The sequence below is a fragment of the Perna viridis genome, chromosome 1 (assembly GCF_037379345.1).
Source record: "Perna viridis isolate PV_CMFRI_1.1 ecotype Kerala chromosome 1, ASM3737934v1, whole genome shotgun sequence".
Taxonomy (NCBI): Eukaryota; Metazoa; Mollusca; class Bivalvia; order Mytilida; family Mytilidae; genus Perna; species Perna viridis.
This window is the reverse complement of record NC_142445.1, coordinates 21,785,263-21,798,948: the sequence shown is the minus strand read 5'-3', so window position 1 is coordinate 21,798,948 and position 13,686 is coordinate 21,785,263. Positions and strand designations below refer to the sequence as shown.

The 13,686-nt window shown below is 31.5% G+C and overlaps 1 protein-coding gene across 1 annotated transcript; it reads right to left on the bottom strand.

Annotated features, from left to right (window-relative positions):
- Positions 1 to 560: 560 nt before the first annotated feature.
- LOC148627778 (actin-related protein 8-like) lies at positions 561 to 12,864 on the bottom strand. The gene is made up of 12 exons (XM_088578707.1): positions 12,764 to 12,864; positions 10,187 to 10,348; positions 9,862 to 9,972; positions 8,241 to 8,342; positions 7,558 to 7,731; positions 5,813 to 5,923; positions 4,953 to 5,068; positions 4,025 to 4,178; positions 3,317 to 3,544; positions 2,307 to 2,553; positions 1,598 to 1,761; positions 561 to 906 (listed from the first exon to the last, which is right to left on the bottom strand). The coding sequence occupies exons 1-12, from the start codon at positions 12,818 to 12,820 to the stop codon at positions 763 to 765; spliced, it is 1,770 nt and encodes a 589-aa protein (XP_088434833.1). The 5' UTR covers positions 12,821 to 12,864; the 3' UTR covers positions 561 to 762.
- Between the last annotated feature and the right edge of the window lie 822 nt (positions 12,865 to 13,686).

Genomic DNA, 13,686 nt, shown 5'->3' with positions numbered 1-13,686 from the left:
TGTACTTCTACAAGGAAAATCTTCTCTTCTTACCAAACCCTACCTCACTGACATATATATCATACTGTTAACATATGGGTCATTTTTATAACACAACTTTATCATCAAAACAAACAAGCTGTGGCACAAAGGTATGGGACACTCAGATAAAAATCTATATTTTATTGTCAAGACTGGTGATTTTTCAGTCATGGCAGTAGTACTGAACAAACAATATCATTACAAATAATGCATGTAATGACCAAGCATATTTTGTTAAAAAAAAAAAAGATAAAATGAGATTAAAAAACACAGTAAGAGGGCACCTTCCTTTTTTCAACTTGGAACAAATATACACTATTTAAAATATCAAGCTTGTCCCAAGCAAAATTTAATAGTAAAAATGTATTTATTAAAGGGTAAATCTTTTGACAAAGAGAATTTGATATAAACACAATGAGCAAATGGGAAAGGACTTCTATACAAAAACATTTTAAACTTGGACATGAATTTAACAAATATTAAGATTTTTTTAACACAGTTCTTATGATTAAACATGAAATCAATAATAAAAAAAATCCTAGTTTTAAGCTTTCTTTATTATACACCTCTAGCAGTTCTTTCAATCTATCACTCCCCTCTTATATTGACTGTCAATGACTTATATAGAGGAAAATATTTAGTCTGCCATTTCTTTGCCCTGTGCTGTAGCATAGATCCATAGAATAGGTCTGCTATGGAACATATAGAGTGCATTATCACTGTCCCAAGGGAACAAATCTTTCACCATGTGAACGGAGCCCTCTCCCTCAACATCCTAACACTGAATTGTTTCCACTCTTTTTGTCTAATCCAAAGTTCCTGTGCTGTATCCAGACATGCTAATACTGCAGCACCTTTCCAGCAAGTAAACTGAGGATCCATGTCCTAAAAGTAGAGGATGTAAATACTATCAAATTAAATAGACTAATGCTTTAACGTTATCCCTGAAACTACACCAAGCATTTGAAAGAAGTTATAAAGGCCAATCATCTTCAATCTGTGAAACTTTCCTCACTTTACAGAGGTAGCAACAATAAAAACAAGTACTATCTTTAAAAATAAAGATAGCTGACACAGTAAAATTTGTTTATTTAAGGAAATAACACATGGCACGCAATTTTAAATTTTGAACGCCACTAAGTTATCAGTATTTGGCCAATTGGGAAACAGAATTTCGATCAGGTGACTTGTGTTTTCATGGAAGAACGTCTTTAAGGTCAAAGGGTAAAAAGGGAAACTAGACCGACTGCGTCGGAAAAACAACATATGAAGCCTGATTTTATGTATTTTGCCGATCAGGAAACAGAATTTCTATCAGGTGACTTGCGTTTCCATGGAAGAGCGTCTGTAAGGTCAATGGGTAAAAAGTGAAACTATACCTACTGCGTCGGAAAAACAACATATGGAGCCTGATTTTATGTCTAGAATACATATTAACATACTAGTACTTTCTCTGAATATGTTTTTTTTTTCCACAAACTAATTGTAATGTGTAGTTTCCAGTATCCTTTTTAATACTTGGTAATATTTAGAACCTTCTACAGCCAATATCCAAGAGATGAACAAAATGTTATACCTTAGGCCTTGTAATGACATCCATAGTCTCCAACATTAATCTATAATGAGGTGGCATCCCTACCCAGACTTTGTACTGCAGCCACTGCTGAGCTCCTTCAAACTTCAATCCACCACCAACTACTATTATACAGCTATACATTTTCTTTTTGGCTTCATCATTACCTAAAGCATACAAAACATGAAAGTATATCAGTGCTAAACGTTAATACAAGAATAATCATACAAGTATGTAAAGGAATGCTTGCCAAGACAAAATCAACAAGTAAAATGAAGTAACTGACATAAAAAGGGAAAATTTAGAGATGAAAAGCATAAACTCTACCACTAACTTAGAGACATAAGTCAGATAAAATCACCGGTTCCAAAAACTCTGAGGATGAAACATGTAAACCCAAGACGGCAGGATCTATGGTACCAGTCACGTCGTTGGTCATGTGCTAATATAATTTACATGGGAAAATCTATTGACTAGAGAATCAACTGTGTACTAAGTTATTTGCTTTCTTTATGAAATTAAATAACAAATGTAGAAATAATTCATTTATACATTTTATTCCTACAAATACTTCATTGCTGTGATTTCTGGTATAAAGGCAGCACAATATCTTGGTACAACCACAAAATACAATGATCAATATTCTATCAGATATTCAACTCACATTGGCATTAAAACTACATGTAACTACTTTACTATATATTTTACACACCACATCTTTCAATGCTTTTCAGGATGGCCTGGTCAATACTCATTAACTGTAGAACAGAATCTGTATCCATTTCCTGTTCCTCATCATCTCCTTTTCTCCCGCCCTTTACCGTGTCTGTCACATTCAATGTATCAGGAGCATCATTAGAATCTTCATCCATTTGTGTCTGTAGCTGTGAATCATCTAACACATTTAACTCAGAAGTGTCTTTTGATTCTCCTGTGTCTTTCTTCTTAGCAAGTTTAGCCTAGAAACATTACATTTAACAAATATGTATCATATCAGTATCTCTATGTTGGTAGCATGATCTATACATTCTTCCTGTAAAGCAATGCACCTAGCATTTATATTCAACATAAAACATTGTTCATATAAGAATCACCTTTCTTTACAACTGCAGGCACAGATTCATAGTGGGCCACACTTATTGAATGCCCCCTATATTTGGAAAAAAATTAATTTTTTGTTTAAAATCTTGATTTTCCACAAACTCTACCCCAAATTTGTTCTTGCCTCCATTCGTTTGGCCTTATTTCTCTTCAAACAACCTAATGTGAAATCCTGGATCTGCCCAAGTTTTGTTCTTAAGACAGATTGCGATAACTTTTTAAGTAAAGAAACCTTCATTGTTCAGAAATGACTTGCATACCCATTTTATTTCATTGTGTTCAATTTTGACTTTATCAAAGAGGATATCAACTACAAAATTACAAGTACATGTATACTGTATTTTTAACAAGGAAATTTTTGCAGCAATTTTATTTTTCGCTATTTTCAAAGTTAGACCTGTAACGCATAAATTAAACTGCCAAGAATATTTTTGTTGAAGGACACAATAATACGATTTGGGGAATTCTTGCACATTCAAAACTGCACAAAAACTTATTGATCACAAAAACTGCAAAAAAAAGTGACGGTGCCAAAATTTCTCAGTTTTTCAGTATCCAAAATAAAACAGTAAAGGGCATAATGTTTTTAACACCTCTTTACTATTAATAATTGTACAGTACCTCTCTGGAAGTCATCTGTAAATAAAACTCATCATGAGGATCATCTGGGTCTCCTTCACATCTCCCCTGAGTCCGTACCAGGTTTGGTCCAATCAGACCAAACATCTCTGGATGGAACAAGGACATTGGGGCCAGGATAGCTTCGTCTCCTAACTTTACTGGATACTTCACAATGTGCTGCTGAGGTTTCCTTATCAACAAAGAATGGTCAGAGATTCCAGTTTTATCCTGAGAAATAAGGCATGAGAACTTTTAAGTGGCTTCTTCATGAAGGGTCACACAAAATCCTCATTATTTATAACCTTATGTCTGAGCCTTGTCAGAAGATAACAATTTAAGATGCATAAAACTACCCACAATGCATCGTAAAAACAAACGAAATATCTTACTAAGCCATATCAATATATATGTCTAAATAGAATAAGGAACTTACTTTTCAGATCCTCTATTACTTGTATATGACAATGATGCTAAAAGATATTGTGACTGTATTCATGTTTCTTGAGATTTTCAAGGTTCAGTCTAACCTCATACTTAATAATTTCAACAGAATATAAATTTCCAGTAAAAAAATGTTAAAATCCACTAACCAATGACAATTTCATCAAACCATGGTAAATGATATACACAAATAGAGATATTTTACTAAACCACCAAAGTATAAATTAGAATTTGTGAAAAACTTGCTCTATTGAACATTTTACATACCTGGTCTAAATGACAATACTGTTCTTTCATTTCTTGCATGATTAGACTATCAGTTACTTTGTGTAAATCAATTTCCTTTGGATTGAACCCTGACCTTTGTAGCAACCAATGGAAACATCTTGATACATCACTTCCACCATATTCCATTGTAATTCTATCAATAATACAGGCACACAGGAGGATATAATATGATAAGTGCAGATTTCTTGTGAATTTAAGAATCATGATGAAATAACAATTATTAATCATTGAAAAGGTATAATCATTCCAGGATAACTTATTTGTATTTTAAGTTGGTACAACAAACTACAAACACTATACATTGGAATGTAATTATACTATTGAAAACATTGACAGCCAAAAAAAAATCCAGGAATCTAAAATTTTATTTACCATAACACTTATAAAAAAAACAAATACTATTGAATATATGTGCGTCTACTGAAAAAGAATTTAGCTTTAGTCAAGAACATCCTGTTAGTTTCTTTGTATGGGGACCTAAAACATTTTCGTCACTTTCACTGGTTTATTGGTAATCTGTAATTTTTTTCCTTTGATCTTGTTGACAGACATTTTTCTATCACTCGTACATGACAAGATATTCTAAAATATCCATCAAAACATTGGGAATAATTGTAATGTCATTTGATCTTCTTGAGAGTTTTAAATGACAATGATGTCACACAACAACATTTTGTAGTCACACTTCTAGATTTTTTTTTGCATGACTAAAGTAGTCCAAAATCTTAAAGGAAATTAAAATGATTACATAATGCAACTTCATGTATATGTATTAGATAACCGATCAACATAATAACAGTTAATTTTAATTTTGATATTGTCAGTATCAAAATCTTAAGTGTTATTCTATATTTATTGTGTGAACTGTAAATCATGAGAAGACAAGTGTAGAAGTATGATGACATACCTGGTCTTTTTGGTAGAGTTTCCATCTTCTACACAACAGACACTGACTTTCTGGTCTCCAACATCAACAACACAGGCACTTCCTACACCAGCACCAAAAGTGGCACATACTGACTCCTGATCATGAAATATGAAGAAGATACATGGTTCTTCCCTAAATCAATTTCCATTACAATTGTACAGCTTTAATATATAAATCTACCAATTTGTCTTTATTGACTGATTTGTTAACTTGTTGAACAGAGAACAGTTGGACAAGACATATCTGATAAATCTTGCATCAGAAAATAACAATAAGGCACGGCTTTTGCAAAACAATTTCAAACACAACATAAAACCCAAGCCCCCACCCCTCTACAGAATAAAATGGTTTGTGGTTTATGTGACAGTTGATGGGATAACATAGGTTTCAGTGTCATGAATATAACAGTTTGAGGCCAATATCTGCTAGATTATACAGGGTTCATGAATACTTCATTACTGGATAAAACAGGTGTGTTGAACAGTATCATACACTAACCTGTAAAGGAGCATTGAATGATTAACAGTTTTTTGTTGTTGACACAATGCATTGTCCATAGATACTATTTGAGGCTTTAATATTTCCAATGTAATCATAAAGTAATCAGAATTACAGGGTATGATAATAATGATTACTAGAAGAATGGATCAATTACAGTTGATTAATGATTACAATTACAATTACCCCATCTCTGCCTGTAATACTCAGGTATTGGAGAAGACAGGTGAATTAGAATGTATACATTTACCTGTAGTACACAGGTGTTGGATAAGGCAGGTAAATTTATCAGCAATACTTGATTGAATGATACAGATATATTGGACCATTTCATACATTACCTGTATCACTATTGCAGCACCAAATCCAAGTTTGTTCAGTAGAATATCTGTTAAATGTTTGACATGGTTGTGTACAAATACATCAGGAATCAGTAACAACACTTTGTATATCTGAAACAATACAATGTTGTATTTACCAAAAGAAAAATGCTTAAACATTGTAAGGTATAAATTTAGACCCCCAAGAAAAACACCGGGATGATATGCTTACAACTATAAAGGATGAAAAGAAAGATACTGTTTCCTCTTAAATATCTTTATTGTCATCATCAGTTTAATCTCATTACTGACTGAACCAGTAATTTTCTTGTCAATTTTTATGTATATATCAGATTTTACATACGATGGGGACATAACTTTTGTTGGTCTTAACTGGTTTGGAGCTGGCACGTCAGTTAACTGCTAGTAGTCCTTAGTTTGTAACTTATCAGTTTCTTTATTTCCATTGTAACAAGGGACTCAGACCTTTTTGAACTGATTTTTAGGTGTGTTTAATAGGGAAATATTACTTTTAGTGGAAAGTTTGTAAAGGGGGAGGGTTGTGATCACGCCAAAATACTTTAACCCCACCTCATTTTTTGTGCCTCTCCAAAGTCAGGAATTTCTGGCCTCTGTATGTCTTGTTTTGTTTTCATCTTTATTTTATTTTTTATGTTACTTGAGTATATCGGGGCAACTCTTTCACTGTACCTGTCTATAATGATCTTTTGGAGCCAGTATGAGAATTTCCTTATCATTGAAGACCAATGGGTGGCTTTGGGCTGGCATTTTTATCGCAGTGGAGTTTTTGTCTCTTTGACATATACACCATACCTATTTTCGTTATATCGATTGAGATCCGAAAAACATCAATACTTACCAATAATTTGTCTAACTAAATTGCATTAAGTAAATCCTATACAGCAAATCCCATAGTAATTTTTCCATCTTAGTTTCAAAGTGATACATACCAGTATTTGACAAAAAATAATCATCAATTTTTTCAAATTTTCTCTTCACAAATAGGTAACTCCCCACAAATTTGAAAACAAACAATAAATTATTGGTAGAATCTATTACTACCAGGTTTTTAAACTCAAAAATAGTTGGTAAAAATAGGTATTAAGTCATATTATTGAAAAATTGCCTTGAATACATATCATTGACAATTCAACAATGGTAAACAAAGGGATATTAAATAATGATGGCTTAAATATTTGAGAACTTTGAAAACTGAGGAAAAATAGTTTTGTGCATAGATGGGTCAATCAAATACAGAAAGAAGACTATAAGCTTGTGTGAAGACAGTTTTGGGGAGTTTCAGTTAAAATGATCTTACATTACACCAGTGTTCTCCCCAGGCCATTATAGCGCTGTTTTTTGCAGCACTATGATTTCTTAGCACAGTGTAATTAATTTTAGTTAGAATGCACTATGAGCACTGTGCTATAATTTTGGAGGAAGGCCAAAAGAGCTGTCCTATGCCAGTAAGCACTGCACTATTTTAAATTATGGGGAGAACACTGATTACATAACATGCAATATTATTCATACTATAAACAATGAACCAAACTCAAATGACATTCTAATATCTCTTCTAAAAGAGTTAAAAATAACTCCCAAGAAAGAAATTTTTAAGGACCAATTCAATATACTTCTCAGTGTATAGGAATAGTCAAACTCTAGTTTACATAAAACAACCCCCCTTTTTTAACTTTATATTTGGATTAAGAATCTCTATCGCTCATCATAAATTGTAATTTAACCTTTAAATCCTTGATGGGTATATCAAGATGAGTCTGTATTGCTGCTGACCAGAGGGTTTCTATATCCTCTAAAACGGCCGTTAATGTTCCTCCTGGCCCATCATGTAGGTTGAGGCGACCCCTTCTCATTGGCCAGTGAAGTTTGTACTTCTCACCAGGTTTTATATTAAGAGCCTAAAAGACAACACTTATATTTTAATTCAGTGTAGCTACATGTCAGTCAAATCCTAGGAAAGAAAAAGCATAAAGAGTTGATGATAAATGACACTATTTGTTTTTAAACCAACAAAGAGAAAATTTGTAAAATCAGACAGTAAAAAAAAAGTGTTACAGTAAAATCTTGCTATGAAAAAGAAGATAGTAACATTTTAATAGAATTATGTCTGCCTTTGATGATATAGTTTAATAAATAGAAACAGTATGAACTCCATGATTTCATTGGAAATAAGTTAATATTCCCCATATTTGATGAACAAATGTAATAAAAACATATAAACGTACAAGATGAAAAATGTTACAAAAATTTACCCATTTCTCTTAAGCATTTATGGATAAATGTTTTCATTTTACTGGATCACTTAATATGTGAATTAACATACAATTATTAACCTATTTCCCGAAAATTACATCAATAAATGGTACACCTCCCAAATCAACCTTTTGCATAACTTCAGTTATATTACCTCCTCTCCTATCATGAATGGCTTATGTCTAGTATCTGACCATCTCTGTGGGCATACAACATCAGTTATTTGACCTCTTGCATTGTTGTTGTAACTATATATCTATAAAAAGGTTTGAAATTAAAATGTTTATTAAGGTAGATCATACATCTTTTTCTGTCATCTTGCAAGATAGTGTCTGATATTATGTAAAAATAATATGTTTAAATCATTTTAAAGGAATTATTAAATATTTTAAAAAGTCTATTTCAAGGGGAGATGATTGGCAGGAAAATGCTTTCAAAAAGGGAGATAATTGGTGGGAACATATTCTATATCATAAATGGGAATTTTAGTAATTTTTAATACAACATAAAAAGAGCTCAGTGAGCCAATCCTCTTTTTGAAATATGAAAGAATGTCAGTTAAGTGTCCTTTACATAAATTGATAAGAAATTCTATATACCAGTTGAAACAGTGAAAATTCCCTACAGAATCTATATACATTGTTGTGAAAAAATATGCTTTATTAAGGCTCAATTATCTCAAAATCAATTTTGTTAATCCATGTTTTTTAAATCAAAATAATAAAGCATGTTCATTTAACCTCATCTTTGACAAAAAACTTATAAAAATCTACAAACAAGGAATATTAAGTATGATCTACCTTAAATAAAAGTCAATATAAATGCACCAAATAATACAAAAGAAAAGTACTCAAGGCTGCAAAGTCTGCAAGAAGTTTATATTTCAGTAATAACAGCCTTATCATTTGGCCTACTGATCTAAGATGCAAAATCTACCAATCAACTTTTTTGAATTTCAAGATTTAATCTTCGCAATATTTACCCAATACTAATAGGATAATTAATTGGAAAGAGTGAATAACCAAAATATGATCACAAGTGCCGAAGAATGACTCAATATAAAGAGTGTGCAGATCTTGTTCTGCACACGAGTTTAATCTTTAATATAAGTATTCTTGGCACAAGTGATCATATTTTGGTTCTTTGCGATAACCAATTGATTATCATATTTATTATGTAGATTTCCTCCATTATTCATTGCCTTTTTCAACATGAATTTTCAACTGGAAACATTCGATAAATCACTGCTATCTATATAATAATGTGGTTTTGTTATGAAAAATGAAGAGAAATAAACTGTTAACTTGTCAAAGTTTGTGCACAAAAATAATGCATCAGTTCTAATTTGGAATAAAATTGTGCTCTTGACAAGATGAAATGTGTCCAAAGAACATGGATTTAACTTCCATTTGATTCAAAAAATTTATAAAAAAAGAAAGAGGATGATTGATCATAGTACAAGACATCATGCTAAAATTTTTAAATCTTTATACTTGTTTAAGGAGGTAGACCTAGGGTAAGGGACACAACTCATAAAAATCATTAGAATGTTTGTATTCACCATTTTACAACAATCTTATGTAAGCATCTAATTTACTTGGATTAATTTTATTCTGCTTCAAACGAAAGCTTGAGAGGCTTAGGTGAAATTGAATATATGCAAACATATCACTGATTTCATGAGTTATGTCCCTTACCTTAGGTCTACCTCTTTAAATGGTTCTTAACTCTCAGATTCTAGCTATAAACAGAATTTTTAGGACTGTAATATTTACCAATTTTTGGTGTGTAGGTTGTCTGTATTCTCCTGTAGATGTTGGTCTAGAAGCTACTGCCTCTTCTCCTTGTTTTAATCCATACTTTTGAAGTGCTTTAATGTCACCATGCTACCATATAAAAGGAAATGAAAAACCTAATTTTATGGAGCAAAAAAGTTCTTTTTTTTTATATATCTCACCAAATTAAATATCATATGTAAATAAGTCAATTTAATTGTTTGAAGTTCTGTAATAAAATTCTAATATTAGAATGTTAGAAAACAAAATCGAAGTAATTGAAAATAATGATTGACAACTCTTTCATTTAAATCAACCAGAGTACCTGAGATTCTGGTCTAATGAACCAAGGATCTTGTTTCTGCAATATTGTGGTTTTTCTAGCTAAGCAATGTGGTATTGTGACAGGATATGTGTCCGAAGCCCTCCCTAGTCGTAGATTAAGGGATCCTGGATGAATAACCACTACAGTTGCTGTCTGTATAGGCTAGAAAATGAAGAAAATATATATTATACAGTATTATTTAATTCATATCTAATAAAACACGCATTCTGACAGTATTGCTGATGCAATACAATGTTCCCTTTCGGCCTTTGAACTCACTGCTTTTATGAGATTTTTTTTATATATGTGAACTAACAATGGATGGTGTTATTTTTTAACAATCAAGAGAAAAATAACTCTTGAACAGCAAAAGCAAATTCCATCAAAATCAAACCTGAGCTTCATTTTACAGTAGATAATAACATTTTTGCATTACAGAAAGCTGCATAAAGACATTCTCTGTCTATCACCTGGAAAGTTGAAAAAACTTCGTTATTATGAATTAAAGGGCAAATAACTCTAGAATAACAGCAGCAATTTGTATCAAAATGATAAAACATAAAATTTAATGTAATTTTCTATGTCAAAGGGCCATAAGTTCAATATAAACCATTTTGCCGCAATAATATTTACATTCAATTTGTAACTTGTCATGATAAGACTAGCTAACAAATATGAAATCAATTGGATGAGGCATTACAATAAAAAGTCCGGAAAACATAAAATTTCATGAAATTTTCTATGTCCAAGGGCCATAACTTCTGTAAAAATTGTTCAACCGTAACGTCATTCGAACATAACTTGTAACTTGTCATAAGACTATATACCAAATATGAAATAAATTGGATGAAGCATTACAAAGAGAAGTCCGGAAAACCAAGTGTGACAGACGGACTGACAGACTGACGGACTGATGGACGGACGGAGCGCAAACCTAAGTCCCCTTCGGCATTCTTGGGAAAACTGTAGCATGAAAAAAATTTCAAAAGATTGCATAATGTAAAATAAAACTAATCATACATTTGCATTTCTGATATTATTAAGAACTGTTTACATGTATTTCTCTTAATATGTTTAAACTGAATGTCAATCTTTATTACTGATTTCTAAAGTATATACAGTGATCAACAGTTAACAATTTCATTTGCTGAAAAAAATAGAACATCATTGAGCTGAATAATTGCCAGAAACATATTTACTGATTTAATATACAAGAGGTACATGTATTGAATCATATAAAAGAATTACATTTGGATTATATTTTTGTGTAGTGTTGAGAAATAGTAAGGAATGAACCAGTTACATAAGGTATATTGATCTGAAGGATCAAAAACCCAAAAAGGATTTTTATTTACAATATTCTAAATTACAATGCAAGAATTTATTAATAATGAAAAGAGTAAAAGGGACATTTTTAACTGTTATTTATTAAGGTTGTTTTTAGTATTTGAATTCATTTCACATGGACAAGTAAAAATCTTGAATTCATGGCATGAATATGTGTGTATATACATTTATTTGTATGTTCATATGGCACAAAGGCAATAACTTTACTTTTATCAAACCTGTTCTTTCAATGGAAATGATACTCAAATATGCTACACCACTGATGAGTGTTTAACCAGATGAATGTACAGTAGCTACATTAATGTAGCTTATATAAGCTATTTCATCCTGGCATATCTACAAATAGATCACATTACAAGCAGTGGAGTAGTTCCTGGTATGACTAAGCAACTATACATGTTTAAGTTTACTTTTTAAAATGGTAGAATATTGTGTATATATATCATATTATTGTCAAAGATTTGGATTTTTTTATTGTTATCATTTAGTGAGACATTTCCTCAATTTGTTCTTCAACGTACACCAACCTTTTTTTTAAGAGCAATTCAGTTTATGCTAATTTTACATGCAAGAAAAAAATATGAAAATAAAGAACAGCAAAGCTGAATTTATATCCTGAAATGTGAAAATAAGTGGGTTTATTAGAATTTCACATCCAAATTACACAACGGTCATCTAATAGTTTTAAAAGTAAGTAAATTTCATTGTTGTCTTTCAAGACACAAATAAAATGATGATGTTATCAAAAGCATACTAGCAACAAATGATGTTTCCTTTATTACGAGTACTAGGATCTCTGGCAGAACAATATGTTTAAAGACCTACATGCTGACTAGTCCAATTTTCCTCTGACCGATCATCCCTTCCAATTTTTGATTTGGATATTGATGTCAGACTGGGGGTCAGAATGATGTGCTATACAAAATCTGGGCAAAATTTACAGAGCAATTCATAGCCCCATCTACTTTAGTACTTATTCAATATCTCTGAATTTGAAGGACTGTCCCTGCAGACCTCATGCTTTTTCTTCGTGTATTTTTTAATTGTGGTCCTTGTGTCACTCTTCCTCCTTTTCAATAAGGATGTACTTCAGTAATGTATGCAGTATAAATTCGATCTGCCAGTGCCCCATGTAAAATCATCAAATCTATACCAAATATCAAATATAAAATACTTTGATGGTTAAGCAAAATCGAATATATCATGCGTAAATACATATTAATGCATTACTTCACTTGACGGGTCTGGTGTTTGTGTGTAAAGTCTCTTTGTCGCATTTGTCGGCATTTCTTTTTTTACTTCTTTGCTTGTGCTTGTGTAAACGTCACTATTTTCTGTATAGTAAACTTTAATTTTCGAAAGTTTCCGGAATTAATTTAGCTCCGTATTTACAGATTAGGATGAAGAATCGAGCAAACCGTCACTATCAAATATTACCAATTTATCAACTGCTTGATTTGCAGGACCAAGGATAAAATTTAAGTTAATAGTTAACAGTGCTATTGTAAATTCATGTTTTGTTTTATTTTACTCCCATGGATCCCACCAATGATTTTTATAGTATAAAAAGCCTTGATCCCACTTCATCAGTTCAGTCATATTTTTAGTTTTAATTAAAGTGGAAACATTTATTTTATTTTAAGCGTCTGTATCTGAAGAAGATATTGCGTTTCACTTTTTTCTGTAATAATGTAAATTTCGAAATAATGAAAATATAAATATTCCTTTATAAAAGTTGCAAAAAATACATGATCTTTCGAATTCCACTCTGGTAGTCTCACAAATGGATTATGACATTCAAATGTTTATGTTAAACGGTTATGCCAACAATGTTCGAGTAACGAAATTGAAGAGAGATTCTGTGTATTTATGGTGTTTCTCTTGATAATCTTGATAATGGCTGTATTTTTTTAAATAATGTCTTGCAAACGTCTTATTGAAATTTATTCAAACTTTACAAAGTTGTTAATTGTGATGAACTCTGGGTTTGTTTTCTTTTTCTTTTTCTTTTCAATGAAACTTTTATTTCACGAGTTCTAAGTTTGTTTTTTGCTTCCAGGTGCTCTGCTGTATGTATATTTCTAACTGATATTTCATCCACATGATTTCATCATTCCTTGCGATAGCTTGAGTATGCATGACTGTCGTAATAC

Bases quoted from the DNA above. Each gene is read 5' to 3' on its own strand.
- LOC148627778 (XM_088578707.1), bottom strand. From the start codon at position 12,820: ATGCCGACAAATGCGACAAAGAGACTTTACACACAAACACCAGACCCG. The intron at 8,343-9,861 runs GTAAATATTACA...ACCTTTTTATAG, and splicing joins AACCTACACACCAAAAATTG to ATATATAGTTACAACAACAA. The intron at 3,545-4,024 runs GTATGTAAAATG...CTTATTTCTCAG, and splicing joins AGTATTGTCATTTAGACCAG to GATAAAACTGGAATCTCTGA.